Raw genomic sequence first — 16171 nt, forward strand, 5'->3', positions numbered from 1 at the left:
CACCCACCGCACTGCGCTTCGGCAAAACCTTTTATTTGCCTCCCCTAAGGACATAGCGATAACGTGATGAAGTACGTGAAGCACGAGGACGCGCCTTTTACGCGCCGTAGTGAGCGATTAAACATCAACCAGTGCGCGTGGTCCCCCCTTTTGCGCAAAGCTTAAAAATAGACTAACTTCTAAAGGCAAGTCTACGGAGAAAAAATCATGAAGGCACGTCCGTAACTCACTGGGAAAGTCCATAGCGGCGTCCGCATAGCCCCTCACAGGGTCCTCGCGGTTTGGCCCGGGTCCGTCTATTGCCCATTAATTGGAAACGAAGCTCTTTTGTGGATCTCCTGCACTTATCCGGTAGGTGTTTCTAAAAAGTGATGCTGTTTGATTTTTTATTGATGACTGTGGAAAAAAAAGCTGCATTGTTTCTATGACGACAATCTAAACTACATCCTCTCTTTAAGGCAACGCTGTTTTCTTTCATTGTTAACCAAATAATGGGCCATGCTTGTTTATAAAACCTCAGCCTAAAAAGTAAATAATGTCTGAAAAAAGTCGTGCAGAGACTTCCCATTCATTGTTCGGACACTTTCACAAAATCCGTCATGACATGAGTGCATTAAAAATAACACTGTAAATATTGGCAATACATAAATGAACAATATCGTCCCGATAGTCAACATCGCAGTATTTGTGTTTACACGGGACTGTCGCAAGCATCTGTCATGATGACGAGTATTTAAATAATGTGACACACAAATCGAAGCTTGTTTTATATTGACGCTTTTCCTGACAAGACGAAACAACGTGCGGCGTGAGTTTGAGAACAGTTGCGCGTATTTACAGGTCGCGTGACGTTTACGTGTGTTGGGTTACGACGCGCATCACCTCCACCGGTCGAGCAGGTGGTCGTCTACAGCTCGCGCCCCCTCAGGTCCAAAGCTTTCGAAACCAGACCAGTTTCTTCCGTGCTTCTGCTGGTCAGGGTTCTGAAACAGAATAATGGGTCTAAACTGACGCAGAGTGATGCACCTTTTCAAGTGACCAGGCATTTTTGTTTTATTATTAGTCGTGCTCTAATATTGATATTAAATATTGGTATATGGATATTCAACATAGTATTGCATTAGTGGCTGCACAGGAATATTCAGATACTTTAAGTAAAAAGTAAAAATTGGGCACAGAGCACAGGTTCGGGTCAAAATGCAGAGAACAAATTTCTCCACTATGCCACTAATAAGGGAATTTCCTTCTCCTAAAGTAAGTTTGTCAACTTCATCAACATTGCAGGTGTAACTGCTGTCACACCACGTTGTGAAATTCGTATATCAATTTGTTAGTCAGGTTAAAAGCTGCATAACCTTCTTGAGGTTGTTGTTCTCATCCATCATCATGTTCTGGATTTGACTTAGGTTCGACCTTGTGTAGCTGCACCTCAAAGGATGAATGAAACTTAGGGTATCGCTCACCCCGTCACCTCCACTAGACTTGAAATGTTACCTTTTGTTTGAAGCAGTACAAATGGTGGGAGCAAAACACACTGTGAAACACATTGTGAAGACTAGATGACTGGATCAGAACATGTCCAGAACTCCAACCCGGGGGGTGGTCCCCATCAGCAGTGCTCAGTATCCACCAAGTGTGGTCCAAGTAAAGAGCAGTGGTGAACCAGAGACAGGGTTGTGGACAAACAAGTGTCGATGATGCATGAGCTCTGCTTGTTCTGATTGATGTCAGAGTGGATCCCAGTTTGTTGTGTATGGGACTGTATAATCAGTGAGGTCATGCTTACTTCTGTCACCTCTGAAAGTAACAACAATGGAGATGGGAGCAATGACAGGTATCACCTGCCTACATCAAGCATTGTTTCAGGTCGTGGTCACATCTTCACTGTCAACAGTGTTTCCTAATGACTGTGGCCTGTTCAACAAGATAATGCTCCCTGCCACAAAGCAAAAAAGGGTTCAGGAACGGTCTGAAGAACATGACAGGGTTTAATGTGCTGACCTTGCCTCCAAATTCCCAACATCTCAGTCCAATCCAGCATCTGTGGTATGTGCTGGCTAAACTAGTCCAATCATTGGTGGCCCAAGCTTCCAGCATACAAGATTTAAAGGCTCTACTGCTGACATCTTTGTGCCAGATACCATAGCACAGCATCGGGGCTCTAGTGGAGTCCATGCCTCAAGGGGTCACAACTGTTTTTAGCAACAAAAAGGACCAACACAATATATGGCAGATGGTCAATTTCATGTGTGATCAGTGTAGCTTCTGGATCCGAAGTGGTTCCAAGTCATTGCGTGGCACAGAGATAGCAAAATGAAAAGGTCTTTCAGACAGAGACAACTCTGTTCTCATCAATCCTACTGTAAATAGAGCACACGTTTAGAGGGAAAATACCCCGAATAATGCATGTAGTAGATGTATTAAATTAAAATATTGCCACTTCTTTGAAATATTACTTCTGTTAAAAGGATAAAATGTCGATGAACAGGTCCAGCTCAGGTATGTGAAGCTGCAATGATGTATTTATGTCATCTTCAGAGTAGGTATCTGCCATTGGATGCAGGCTATTTCAGGGAATCTGTCTATATTCATCATGACTGTGGAGTTCATCCATGGTAGCATCTATAAATAGAATCCTTTCCATGTGGGCTGTTTGTCATACAATGAAACAATGAAGACAAACATACTCTGCTGTTTGATTATTTTTTTTGACCTGATATTGATAATCGTGTGCAGATAATTATGTGACCCGTTAATTTAGTTTGAAGGCAACGTAGATTCAGGTGTTTGTTGTGATGATGGGCAATCGACTAGAACAGTCTAGAACAGTGTAGAAGAGTGTACAAGGCCTATAAGATCAGTATCAGGGCCTTCGGTATCAAAACCTGATCTAGACAACACAGGCTACTGGAGGAACTCTCTGTTGCCTGATGAGACCAAAACAAACATTTGTGGCCTACAACTGCTCTGTAAAGAGGCATGGCTCAAAAGTTCCCCTTACATCTACAGTACTAGACAGTGAACTTCTGCTGCAAAAAAGGTTCCAAGCCCGACTGCATGTTTGGGACTAAACACATACATGATGTAGACACTCAAGTCTTCCAAATCAAAGCCTGACTCCTGATTTCAACATTATTGATTGACATGATTCACCTACTATTGCCACACATTTTAGTTCTTATTTATGCCGAAAACCCAAATTTACATTGTAAATGATATGTCTAATTAGAGCTATATTATGACTGTAGTGCCGGCTGATTTATCAGTTCTGCTCTATGCACTTCCAACAGATGTACGTGTCCGTCACCCTGGCGCATGGCAGCACCTGTGGAGCTAAAGGAATACAAATATATTGAGATTTCCAGGAAGTATACCGCCGTGTGTTATGAGGAGAGAACAGCTTCCAACCGCCACACTTCTCCATTAGACAGGAAGTAAAGGTATGTTTGCATATGTATCATCAGGAGCCAGCGTGCAATGTCAAATTAAACACGGCGTCACACACAAATATTTGGATACCCTGATAAACTTGCCAAGTTTACACATTAGTATTATTGCTATTTCATAAGTGCCTGAGTACATGAAACTTGCACTTGTATCGCTACTGTGATTGGATTAATCTGTATTCACAATTAGGTGATGCCAAACGCCATTAATGTACTGACACAGGCTGATTTAAATAAATTGATTTTTTTACATTTAAATATGCTGATTGTTCTTTTAAGTAACCAATTTCTATCGATTTTTAATTTGCAGAAATGTACACACACACCTCTGCATGACTCAGTTTTAGTACTACGTGGTTCGGAAAGACAATGTTGAGAGGCTGCTGGACTGTGTGGTCAAAGAGCTGTTTGCTTATGTCTGAGCCAACATGAGACAGAGAGGGGAGAGGGAGACAAGGTACGTGCTGTGAGCCATGCTTCATGACAAGGACAGGGGATTGGAGTGGGAGGCGAGGGATATGTGGGGAAAGCAAGGGTAGGGGAGTCCAGTCACAGCGACTCCTAAGGTGGACTGGGACACATTTGAACTGAGGATGAGTTAAAAGTGTGATGTCAAGTAGGGCAGGAACCTGAGTGCTCTGTCCTTTCACACATGTGCTCCACGTACCTCACCGCAACGAACAAAGACACCCGCAAGTGGGGGGAATCCACGTAACAAAGGACAGACCTCCTGACCTTATATATGGATGGCAGTGAAAGTGCACAGATGCTATTGTTGTGTGCGTTTGTTCGTTTTGTTGTTGTGCTTTTTCCATCAAGGTTTTAGGCTTGCGGCCAGCTAGGTCTGCTCCTCTGGCGCGACACGAGACAGGAAGCTGACATAAAAGAATGGAGGGGGGCCGACTGTGAGGGACGCAGGAGCCAAGGCGGGAGCCAAGGCAGTGGCCGCTGACGAGGTCGGAAGTTATTGTTTCAAAATACAGATATCCATAGTGACACGGCTCATCTATTGAAGTTATTGTGATGGCGCGGTGATAGCCACGAGCGCAGAAACGCCTTCCACCGCTGTCACTTAGCCCGGCTGCGCTGGCCAGCAACACAATGCTGTTGTTGCAAATAAAAAGAAAGCCTTTCCTGAACAGTGTAAAGAGAATTGAATCATCTCCCCAGGCATGAATTGGATGCAGGCTAACGGTGTGTCCCAGCACCGGGACTTGCTGCCTGGTGAACACGCACGTTCTCGTGACGTCAAGGCAAAAGCGTGGGCCGTCGGTCCTGTGACGCACTGCTAACCTTTCCGGGGGGGTCCCTTGCCGGGACATGCGCTTAGGAAAATGGGTGGCTCAGATAAAACGCCACAATCACACTAGCGGTTAAGTGAGGCAGCACTTTAGCCGAGCATTGGTATCAGCATGCCGCTCACGGAACAGCTCTGCCAGCAGACAAGTCTGTGCGCTGATATTTAGCAGCTTTAGTACTTTGTCAAACTGGTTCCCCGTCATTTTCCAGTCCTCCGATATCAGGACCATCACATTTTGATACCACCCCCTCCCCCCGAGAGAATGTCCTTCACCTTCTAGGTCTTCTGATAGGCTAGCTGTCTGTAGCTTCACACCTTCACCTACTCAATAGGCCTCTCAACACTGGCCCTCTGTTGGTAAAGTTATGCTGCGAGTTTCAAAGTATATTACAGTGATTAAAATGGATGGATGGATGGATTGTGTTTATGTTTAATTGCAATTGTGTGTGAAAGTTTTGGATCTTCCTGCTCTCTTTACTAGACATGGTTTTGACTCGGTAGCAGATAACGTGTTGGAACATTTCATGTTTTTAGAGGAGCCAGCTAAGCGAGAAATCAAACAACAAATTTTATGCGTTGTGCCAAGACCAACACTTGCGACACACACACCTATGTAACACATTTAGCCACAACTTTGCATATAACACAAAATGATTGCATAAGTGACTAAAGTGGTGAGGGAGGAGACAAACATCCTATTCCTTCTATATGATTAGCATGTGACAGGCCTGTCACGTTATAACTGGATGCAAACAACCTACAAGTGTCACAGCTCAAAGTAAAAAGTGTGGGACACAGTTACTACATAAATATTTTTCTGCGATGAGTAGATGATTTCAACTGCATGTGTATTTTTATCCATTCTGTCCACAGTAGACACTGTTATAAAAACAGGTCAAGCTCATTTTTGATGAAAGAAAGGCCATCATGAGATTCCGAGATAATTCAGGAAATGCTGCAGCCCTGTTGACATGGAAGAAAGACACCGAGCCACGAATCCTCCAGGTTTCCCCTCTGGTCTGTCACATTTCCTGTCACAGGTCTAGACAAGCGCTCCTACTGTAGACAGGGGATGTAAAGCACATACGGCACATGGCTGCATAGCTGTCCCATTCTTAGCAGTGTCTGTTTATTTTAGCATGCTTGTTGCCTCCAAGATATTTTAGGTTCCATTGTAGTTCTTCAACCACTTTGTTGAATTTTTTTTGTGGCTATCAAATTGGAAATCTAGCCTTTCTTCAGACATGATTAAACTGCTACATTTACAAACAGGGTTCCCGTCGCCACATAAGTCCATGTTGTGACATGCAATTCATCTGGTGTCCGGTATAAATAACACATGACTGATGAATGTACTGTATTTTGGTTTAGGGAAATCCTCAGTCCAAACATCAACAGACATACAGCATGGAGGTGCTACTATATGCAGACACACATACAGTAGATTAGACAGCATATGTTTGGAATTACAGACGGAGTTGTGTAGTAATAAATGCTGTATCCTTAACGTCTGTGCTCAACAGTCCCTCTACCCACTTAACTGTTAATAAGTGTCCTTTGTGACTGACTATCAGATGTCCTGTCTAATGAAAGCGTTTTCAAAATACATGCAGCTGGAGAAAATACATGCAGCTGGGGAAAATCAATGCGGACACAGGAACAAAGTGAATAACAGTCCACAGAAAGACTGAAAATCAAACCCAGGCCGTTCTAGCTATGTCTAACCACCACTGTGCTGCCCCCAGTCACAAACTTGTGTGGTATATTTGTGAAGAACTACTTGTGTCTGATTTAGTTGTGTATTTGGGTTGTGTTCTCTCCAGTCTGTCTAAAGCAGGCCCCAGTGTCACAGCATTCACACAGAGCTTTGTCTCCCTCTGTAGATCACCAACTGAATTAAAGAGAAACCCATCAGCTACTGTAATAAAATACATTTTAGATGAATATAATAAATCTGAAACTTACATTCAACCAAATCATGATTTATTAATTTTATAATCTGTGTATAAATTTTTAATGTATTACAGAATTGTTAGTTATAGTTAGTTAGTTTGCTGTAACGTCTTTCAATCATATGACAATTATTTTGGTGTTCCGTATAAATGATACTGAACTCAAATTTATTTTAACCCTACAAAGCTGTCAACAACAACGGAAATGTGCATCCATTGCATGAAACTTAAATCGGCGGAATTCTTTTGAAGTAGAACCAATGCAAGTTCACCGGGGGACAGTTTTCGCTGTAACACCAGTTGTAAGGGTGAGCTAGGACCCTTAAAAAACTAAAGTGTGTGAAGTTATAGGCCACTTATGCTCTGTGGGGTTAAAGTGTGAGTATGGACGTTAGTGTAGCAGCGGGCTGTGAGGAAATTAACCAAGGAGGAAGTGCATCCGAGGAGGGAAATGTGCTAAATACGACTAAAAGCTTGACTCGCTGCGTTCATATCGGCCTTCCTGACCCACTTACACGAACGGTGAAGCGCTCTTTGATAAAAGGAAATTATCTTTACTTCCATTATGGCTGCGATGGACTAGATGACAGAGGCTGGGGATGCGGCTACCGCACCATTCAGACCATGGTTTCTTGGCTTTGCTTTAACTGGACCTCCAAGACCGGAAACACGCCCCCGAGTCTCCCAGAAATGCAGCAAGCCCTGGTGGCGGTGGGCGACAAGCCAGCCTCGTTCTCGGGCTCCAGGGACTGGATCGGAACATTTGAAGCCTCCTTGGTCCTTGACTATCTCTACGATGTTCCCTGTAAGCTGGTGCATATTAGAGGCGGAGGTGCAGAGCTGGAGCAGGTCGCAGTGGAAGAGCTTCATCGGCACTTTGAGAAGCACGGATCTCCAGTCATGATGGGAGGGGACAGGGACAACTCCTCTAAGGGGGTTCTAGGGGTGTGCACCGGGGACCAGGGAAGCTACCTGCTGGTCATCGACCCTCACTATTATGGATATGAGCTAGACAAGACTGAGCTGCAAAGGCGAGGGTGGGTGGCGTGGAAAAGAGTGTCGTCCCTGGATCAGTCTTCATTTTATAATCTGTGCATGCCGCAGACTGCCAAATAACCATGACTGTACCGTGACGACCCATCATCTTAAGGGGAGCTGTGGTGCCATCTTCTGGATGAAATCATCAATTACCATTCGACATATTTGATGTAATTTAAATGTGAGTGAAAATTACATTAAAATGTTGAGTGATCACTGTCACAATCAGAACCCTTTGAGTCAACTTCCTTTAGTCCTGTCTTGTGTAGTAAACATCTGGTCATCTAAACAACTAATAGCTAGTTTTAGACTATTTATGACAAAACAAGGGATTTGCAGACTTTTGCATTTTATTTAAATTTTCTATATATATTTTTAATTTTACAATCCAAACAACATTTTATTGCATATAACTAAATATTTTCGTATCTTATTTTAGTTTACTGGACCCTATAAACTCCCATTCTGACAAATGACACCTTTTTAAATATCTGGCACACAGTCATTATAGAAAATCTGGAAATTCTTATCCACATCCATCCTCCCCTTAAGGAACTTCTCCAGATTCTTTAGCGGAACTTCCACCATGTTGTTGTTGACTCGGTCGTTGAGCCCATACGCTCCGAACACGGGGAACTTGTAGCGAACAAAGTATGGTGCGTTTTGGTCAAACTCTGTGCAGCAGTAGGCTGACCACATGTACTCCGGCACAGCCACCCGGTCCAGGTTGCTGCGACGGATGGTCTGCCCGGAGGTGGTCACCCCGGTCACCACAAAGGCTTTGCCTCGGCAGTAGTTGTTGAGCCGCTTGCGGATGATGTCCTGGTGTTCCGCCCAGGGCCCCATGCTGAACTCTCTTATCTGGGGAACCACATTGGTCAAACTATACGTGGAGGCTTTGTCCAGTGGGTCGGCCTGATGCTCGTCAGGGTTCAGCTGGCTACGTTCGTACTGAACAACATCAGCGTAGTCCTCCAGGACTGCCTGGGTGTCCTCAAAGTTCATGTGCATGTTAGAATGAGGGAAGGGCTCCATGTTACTGCTGCTTTTTTCTGAGGCCAACTAGAGAAACACAGTGCACAAAATGCCCAATATAACTGTCACAGTTGGACTATTTGCCACAGAAACAAAACCACGGGCAAGTAAAACTTTCTTTTTAATATATAATATAAAGTGTCTCATAGCCTAGTTATTAGATCTAAAGACTTCTGTCTCCCTAGCTTCTAAATTACTCAGTAAATTTGAATATATGAAGTATTTGCTTTGTGTTTCTAAATGTGTGTAAAGATGTAGTATGTAAGGAAGCGATTCTAAACACAATTTCAAACGTGGAAGCAACACAGTGATATGTCACTAACTCCTGAACCTAAATGAATATTGGACAGGTCACTCACCTGGGGTTCAAACATCCAAGGGAAGTCCACCTTCTTCTCCCCGTCTGACTTCTTGAAGGTATAAGCAGAGTAGATGGGGATGTGCTTGCGGGGGTCGTACAGGGTGACGTAGCGTGGTTTATCCCCGTAGCGCTGGCAGATCTTCTTAAAGGAGTTGCTGAGGTATCCTCGAGGTGGGGTCCCCATGTACAGAGACCCCTTGCAGCGTTCCGCATGGTTGAAGTCCTCGACCACTCCTGCCTGGGCCCCATGTAGCAGCACAGTAATGACAGTCACCAGGGAACAGGCACGGTTTACACACGCAGCCATCACAGCTATTCTTCTCTATATTTTATACCTTTTTACGTCCTTTTAGATATTTTATCCACCTCTAGTAGGTCCCTTTGTCACCTGTAACACGCTGTGGAGAATCCACTGTTGTCAAGTAGAAGTGCAGCCAGTGAAGCCTCTGCCTCAGCACTATCAGGTTCAACATTTCCCTTCTCTTCTCATCTGTTCATAGAGCTAACTGATCCTTCATTGTAAAGTAGTTTTCATATATTCAAAGTGTCGTAGTGTTGTAGCAGCAATTCAAAAAGTCTGAATCTTATCAGTTGTAAAAATATATTATCCTGATGTGCAAACCAAAAAAACTCTTCACAACCCGATACTTTTTAAATTAAAAATGACTTTAAGTTGTGAAAACTAAGCTTCAATATTACTTTTGCATCCATTTATTTAATTAATTAGTAGAACAGAGTGTAGTTTACACCAGTTTGTCTTATATTCAGCAGCAGTTTTAAATCCAAAATACAATACAAATGATTTGGAGCTTGTTTGTTGTGAGGAACTATGTAATAATTGAATTTAACTGTTTTTATTTTAATTAGATGAGTAACACTCACTCAATTCAATACAGCAACTTTACTATTAATTCTACTTTTCCAGTATGTTGAAGTTGAATATGTCTATATAAATATTGAATTATATATCACTGTAGTTGGAAGCGATACTGTAAAAATACTGTTTATTATTGAGGTCACAGTGAGTGGTGGAGTTGACCTGGAGAGTATTACATTGATGTAATGGTGATGATCAAGAGATAATTGTAATAATTTTACCGCCCAGTTTAAAATGAATTGAAAGGTTAAAATATTAGAATCACCTCTTCATGTTTTTCTAATATTATTGTTTAACTCGAAATTAAGAATCTAAGACAGTTAAGTGCACTTTACAAAAGTTTATTACTAGACACAGCATGTCATTTAGCCAAAGCCACCCAAGGTTCACCACGTGAACTACCAAGTGAAATTATAGCAGTTACAGACACAGTTACTGTGAAGTAGCTAGTGACACCAGAAACATATTACAGAATGAAAAGCACTGACGTGACATTGTTCAAAGGGCTTCTGAAGAAGACAGGTGAGGCAAAACTAGACACCTTAGCCCTGTGTTTATATTTTCTTTAGTGATGTTCTTTACTGGGGGCCGGTGGGACACAGTCACTTAGAAATACTTGAAAGTTCTGGTCTACAAACATTGTCTTTTTGAGGAACTCCTTCAACTTCTGGACAGAGAGTTCTACCACCTGCTGGTCATCCTCATTGAGGCAATAGTGAGCAAATGATGGGAACCTGTAGCGCTCATCATAAGGAGTGTTGTGGTCATAGTCAGCACAGCAATAAGCTGACCACAGGTAAGTGGGCACCGCGACACGGTTGAGGTTGTTCCTCCGGATCATCTTCCCCGACGTGGTGATGCCTGTCACGACGTAAGCTGTTCCACGGCAGTAGTTGTTCAGCCGTTTGCGGATGATGTGCTCCTGTTTGCTCCAGACCCTGTTGTTGAAGTCGGGCACCACAGGCACAACATTAGTCAGCGTGTAGGTGGAGGCCTTGTCTTCAGGGTCGTCCTGGTGCTCGTCTGGATTGAGGCTACCGCGTTCATAGAGGACTGCATTGGTATAATCCTCCAGGACAGCTTGGGCATCTTCAAAACTCATGTGCCTGTAGCCACTTGGAAAGGGCTGCATCTCATCGGTGTCTGAGGTCAGGGAGAGCTGAGACGGCCGACAGACAGAACCAGAGCACATTAGATGCTAAGGACAGGCTCAAAATGTGATAAATGCACATCACTTTGTTTGAAGCATTATTGACCGGTTTTCTTTACCTGAGGTTCATACATCCAAGGCACATCCACGCATTTCTCCCCATCGGTGCGTTTGAAGGTGTAGGCAGAGTAGATAGGTATGTGGTCCACAGTGTTGTACAGCGTCACGTAGCGCGGCTTCTTGTTGTAGCGCTGGCAAATGAACCTAAGCGAGTCGTGCTCCAGGCCAGCCGGTGGCGTTCCCATGTAGAAGAATCCTCTGCACTCGGCAGACAGCTCTTTTTCCACTCTGCATCTTACCACCGATGTGAACGCGTTGACAACCAGGAAAATGACCAGTGAAAAAAACGCCATCGTTCAGAGGGCTCTGATGTCAGTCCAGTCAAAGGTTAACGTCTGTGAGCTGTGACAGATGATTAATGCGGCTCTCAGTAGAGCTACCAGAGGTTTCTGTAATCTGGAATCAGCATGCAAAACAATTCAGCTCAGCCGATCCACCCCCAGCTGGACAAACAGCTGTGTAGCCGGCCATTAGTGGAGAAGACTGGGAAGGTGATTCAGGCTCAATCTACCTTAAGCATGTGGTCAAACATGACCAAAATACACAACCAACGTTATTGTGTGGCATGCTGTGTTAGTTATGAACTACATATATGGCTGTATACAATCACAATTCTCTTGGTTGGAAGGGTTTATTTCATTTCAGGCTTAGTATAGTGTCAATAAAGCAGTAGAATATGTAATAATATGTAATACGATTCACTGATCACACCAAGCTGGTGTCATAGGGTTTTTTCAGCTGGCACTGACACTGCATGTTGTATTTGTAATTCTTTGTTTCATTTATGCCATTAACACATGTATGATCTAAAATGATATAACAAAAAATTTTAGTATAAACAACTGGATTATATAAATTAACATGCCCTGAAGCAACACTGTTACTGATGAGCGATGAGTACAAGGTGGGACAGTCAGGTATTCTATAGACTGATTTGCTGTATTCTATGACATTTGAGGCACAATACGTTTCTTTCAGTTTATTACTACAAAATTACACAATAAAACCAAAACCACACAAAAAGATTTACAGGCAGTGACCATAGAGAACATTTTATTGTGCGATTTTTTGTGTCTTGTTTTACTTTTCCTATGCTAGTCCTACTCTTGTAGATATACTGTATTCATGGAATAAATCTTTTCCTCTTTAGCATCTCTCTGGTTAACATTATTATTTATCTGGTTTAATTTTATTTCATCTGAGGCCATGGTTAGTTAACACTGTTTCTATTAACATTTATCTGAGTTAGTTTGTTGTTTTTCCAGAAGGCAGTAGTTTTCATCCATGACTGTGGATGCATTTCAAAGTGTCCAGTCATGCTGGAACAGTGACTAGGTCTCTCTTCTTGAACTGGTTTTCTGAGATACAGCCTTTATAGAAAATGGTCATATCACTGTCTATGTCTGTCTGGCTCTTCAGGAGGCTCTCCAGCTTCTTCAGAGGGACTTCCACCACACTGTGATGAGCCTGCTCGTTCAGCGCGTAGCCCCCATAACTGGGGAACATGAACCTCACCTCGTACGGCGAATTGCGGTCAAACCATGGGCAGCAGTATGCCAGCCACAAGTGTTTTGGGACTGTGAGACGGTCCCTGTTGTCTCTCTTGATGCTCCGTCCCGAAACAGTCACGCCTGTCACCATGAATGATTTACCATGGCAGAAGTTGTTGAGACGCCGGCGAATGATGTCCAAGTACGGGTTCCAGGAGGAAACCAGGACGTCTGCGATTAGCGGCACTACGTTGGTCAATGTGTAGGTGGAAGACTTGTCATCGGGCTCTGCTTGGTGCAGGTCGGGGTTCAGTGGGGCTCGTCGGAACTCCACCGCATCCGCGTAGTCCTCCAGCACAGCCTGGCTGTCCTCCATCAGAGGAGGGGTGTCTGCTCTGAGGGGAAGAGCTTTCATGTTGCCAGTCTGGTCATCAGAAACCAACTGCAGGGAACAGCAAAGGTGAAGCAGCTTTAAAGCGCTTGCGATGCACACTAACGAAACAAAGCCGTACCTGAGGCTCGTACATCCAGGGAGTGTCCATCCGGCTCCTTCCATCAGATTTCTTGAAGACGTAGGCTGAGTAGAGCGGGAGGCGGCGGCTGCTGTCGTACAGCGTGGCGTAACGCGGCTTGTCCGCGTACTTCTGGCAGATCCTCTTCAGGCTGGTCCCTCTCATCCCTACAGGGGCTGTTTGCATGTAGAAGAAATGGCTGCACTCTCTAAAGCTGTTTGAAATGGTGGCGCTCACCAGGTGCGTCTCCGTCAGCAGGAGGAAGCAGAGGGCGCAGGTGCAAAAGAGACGCATCCCGACACAGCTGGAGGTGGGATAGTTAATACAAAAGGTTATTGTCCATCCATCATAAACATATGCTAACACAAGCTAATGTGTATGGCCATGCCAAATGTTCCCCGTGATACCTTCCCGTATTGTTGCCCTTCGTAATCTAGTAAAGTGAAAGGTCTGTTGGACAGAGACCCAGTATGCAAAGCTGCAGCAGAAGCAGCTCAGAGAGGCTCCATTGGCTCCACCTTTAACTGGTCTTGTAATGTCTGTTCAGTCATGCGTCTACTGTATATGACGTCTGTGCACTGTTTAGTGCCTTTAAATTAACACACAGCCACGTGTTTAAGTTTTATATCTCACATACTGTTTTCTCTGGGAAGTCTGGCTTTTCCTGTGTGTTGTAAATTATTCTGTGTGTTAAGAAACAGCACTAAAAAGATCACAGAAATACATGTCTTTTGTGGCTGTAACAGATCGTACAAAAGATCTTCTTAGAATTTCTCATCATCATAAGTGAAAATATAGAAGTTCTATTAAAGACTGTGGTTTCTGTGAGCATATGTTTATGTTATGTGATGACATATCTGAGCTGACAAGCACATGTGAGCAGCACTACAGGCCCTATAGAAATTGTATTCCACCACTACCACATGTAATGTTTGCTTCATAGAGATAATAGAGAGAGATAGAGATTCATAATAGAGTCTTTAGTAATAAAATAATAATAAAATGATGTTACTTGACGTTTCACCTAGCTTTGCTCTAAATGAGTTGACTTTTTTTCTACTTCAGTTATTGAAATGAAGGTAACCAACTTCTCAATCTCAAGTTTGTTCAGTCTATTGTGAACCTGCACCACTGCAGCACAACCACAAGACAAAACAAGATTACAGGAAATCCCTGGCTGTACTTGGGACACAACACATGCACAAACATTATGTGGTTGCCAGAGTGAAGACTGTCACTTCTCTGCTGATGCGATGCACAGTTGAATGACTGCATGCAATGAAAACTACAGTAAATGTGACGAGTGCGAGGAGTGAGGCGTTATGGCAGTGAGTTCAATGGGAGATTCTCAGATGCATGTGTCCACTTCACTGTCACACTGTGAGAAGTGCTCCTGGCCCGATGGATCCTTTCATCCTTTGTGAGGTTCGTGATGAGCCACTAGACTCTAGTGCCTACATCTTCTGCCTTTCACATTGTGCAGGACAATGATCCTCAGTGAACAAAGGAGTTTCAGTAGGAGTCAGGCTCGAGGTCAAGCTCTCTCAGAAAAAAAGAAAACAGAAAGGAGTAGGGAAGCTGTGGGAAGATGCTCTGAAATCAGTCACTATGCTACAATATGACACCACCAAATTACATGGGGATGCCACCAGGCTACCTCAGCAACGCCTTTCACTACGTTGGAACATTTTCATTTGATGAATAACTCTTTCATTAATTAAATGCACATCATTAATGAAGTGAGTGAGTATAGTTTGTTTGTATTGTTTATATTTGCCTATCTGTATTTAGAATAAGCAATCATTATAAATGAATGGTAATTACTGTTTTGTCCTCACATTAACATTAATGAGTGGACCAGTGACATGGAAACGCTGCTGTGACCAGGGGGTAGGAACTGTGTCACTACTCATGTTGCAGTCCTCCAGCTCGTTGTGTGTAAAATGACATTGTTCCTGCAGCTCTGTGCATTATGACACGAAACCTCCTGTAACACAGGGCCCGAGAACATGTTATATAATAATGCAATACATGCCTGCAGCTGTTGTCTTTTCAATTACTAATATTACCACAAACCACACGACACAAAGGGAACACGCAGCTTAGGAAATCCCTCTAACAGCCTACTTAAAGGCCTATTCATTCAGTGATTATTTGTGCTCTGATGCACCAACCAACTATTGTGATACAGAACTAAACATTCCGTTTCAGTTTAGGTTCATTATCCTTCTCGTTTACTTTTTTAAATTTTAAAATTTTATATATAATGCTTTTTAAGAGTTATGCTGCAATTAAATAATAAATGTACTTTGTTGTCTTCTTTTTTGTGTATTAGTTTTATTCCAGATTGCTACTTGCATTTAGCTAATTTGATCACATTAAAGTTCAAACTAGTTTTTTTGCACCTCGACAACATATCATAAACACTGTAACTACGTGTCTCGTTCGAGTTTAGTATTTTTAACCTAATTTCAGGTTTTAATCATTACAGTATTTTGAACAAGGAACCCCCAATGCGAAGAAGCAGCTTCTGTGTACGGTTATCCATATCATTAAACAGCGCCCCCTGTTGACTACACGCCGCATCGCCTCACAAAGTACTGCACATGTTCTCCTAGTCATCCACGGTATACGGTATAAATAACCAATAACTCAAAAACATACTTGTGCTTAATGTGCTGCTGGTTACAGAATTTGTTAGAAAGCCAGTCTAGTTAGTCTGCAACGCACGGCGAGCCTCTCTAGCGCTGGCTGCCATCGATGCCCGCCTGCACTACAGTCCGTTTCTCCTGCTAATGGAGCTCCACGCATCTAAAGCGGCGTGCGGTTGAAAGAGTGCTTGCGAAGCGCAGCACGCCCCGGAGTCCGGGCTGGTAAACAGGGGTGTGTG

General features: G+C 43.3%; 4 protein-coding genes and 1 non-coding gene across 6 annotated transcripts; 2 read left to right on the top strand and 3 right to left on the bottom strand.

Annotated features, from left to right (window-relative positions):
• The first annotated feature begins 1 nt into the window (after position 1).
• On the top strand, positions 2-5138 carry LOC114851129 (UFM1-specific peptidase 1 (non-functional)). The gene is made up of 3 exons (XR_003785003.2): positions 2-351; positions 3291-3440; positions 3757-5138. It is a non-coding gene; the product is annotated as a UFM1-specific peptidase 1 (non-functional) (transcript).
• Positions 5139-6840: 1702 nt separating this feature from the next.
• On the top strand, positions 6841-12830 carry ufsp1 (UFM1-specific peptidase 1 (non-functional)). Of its 2 annotated transcripts, XR_005897395.2 has the most exons (2): positions 6841-7917; positions 12699-12830. XR_005897395.2 is itself a non-coding variant. In XM_041069875.2 (1 exon), exon 1 carries the CDS (start codon positions 7083-7085, stop codon positions 7812-7814), a length of 732 nt encoding a protein of 243 aa, XP_040925809.1. In that variant the 5' UTR covers positions 6841-7082; the 3' UTR covers positions 7815-7967. The 2 variants fall into 2 exon arrangements, 1 of the variants encoding a protein (XP_040925809.1); XM_041069875.2 differs by lacking the exon at positions 12699-12830 and having other exon boundaries at positions 6841-7967.
• Positions 8078-9550, bottom strand: si:dkey-85k7.10 (endonuclease domain-containing 1 protein). The gene is made up of 2 exons (XM_029142709.3): positions 9131-9550; positions 8078-8798 (listed from the first exon to the last, which is right to left on the bottom strand). The coding sequence occupies exons 1-2, from the start codon at positions 9437-9439 to the stop codon at positions 8220-8222; spliced, it is 888 nt and encodes a 295-aa protein (XP_028998542.1). The 5' UTR covers positions 9440-9550; the 3' UTR covers positions 8078-8219.
• LOC114851127 (endonuclease domain-containing 1 protein-like) lies at positions 10350-11572 on the bottom strand. The gene is made up of 2 exons (XM_029142708.2): positions 11279-11572; positions 10350-11168 (listed from the first exon to the last, which is right to left on the bottom strand). The coding sequence occupies exons 1-2, from the start codon at positions 11570-11572 to the stop codon at positions 10575-10577; spliced, it is 888 nt and encodes a 295-aa protein (XP_028998541.1). The 3' UTR covers positions 10350-10574.
• Positions 11977-16074, bottom strand: si:dkey-85k7.11 (endonuclease domain-containing 1 protein). The gene is made up of 2 exons (XM_029142707.3): positions 13282-16074; positions 11977-13211 (listed from the first exon to the last, which is right to left on the bottom strand). The coding sequence occupies exons 1-2, from the start codon at positions 13573-13575 to the stop codon at positions 12594-12596; spliced, it is 912 nt and encodes a 303-aa protein (XP_028998540.1). The 5' UTR covers positions 13576-16074; the 3' UTR covers positions 11977-12593.
• Positions 16075-16171: the final 97 nt, after the last annotated feature.

Source organism: Betta splendens, chromosome 2 (assembly GCF_900634795.4).
Source record: "Betta splendens chromosome 2, fBetSpl5.4, whole genome shotgun sequence".
NCBI lineage: Eukaryota > Metazoa > Chordata > Actinopteri > Anabantiformes > Osphronemidae > Betta > Betta splendens.

Bases quoted from the DNA above. Each gene is read 5' to 3' on its own strand.
- ufsp1 (XM_041069875.2), top strand. From the start codon at position 7,083: ATGGACGTTAGTGTAGCAGCGGGCTGTGAGGAAATTAACCAAGGAGGA.
- si:dkey-85k7.11 (XM_029142707.3), bottom strand. From the start codon at position 13,575: ATGCGTCTCTTTTGCACCTGCGCCCTCTGCTTCCTCCTGCTGACGGAG. The intron at 13,212-13,281 runs GTACGGCTTTGT...TGTTCCCTGCAG, and splicing joins CCTGGATGTACGAGCCTCAG to TTGGTTTCTGATGACCAGAC.
- LOC114851127 (XM_029142708.2), bottom strand. From the start codon at position 11,572: ATGGCGTTTTTTTCACTGGTCATTTTCCTGGTTGTCAACGCGTTCACA. The intron at 11,169-11,278 runs GTAAAGAAAACC...CGGCCGTCTCAG, and splicing joins CTTGGATGTATGAACCTCAG to CTCTCCCTGACCTCAGACAC.
- si:dkey-85k7.10 (XM_029142709.3), bottom strand. From the start codon at position 9,439: ATGGCTGCGTGTGTAAACCGTGCCTGTTCCCTGGTGACTGTCATTACT. The intron at 8,799-9,130 runs GTGAGTGACCTG...GTGTTTCTCTAG, and splicing joins CTTGGATGTTTGAACCCCAG to TTGGCCTCAGAAAAAAGCAG.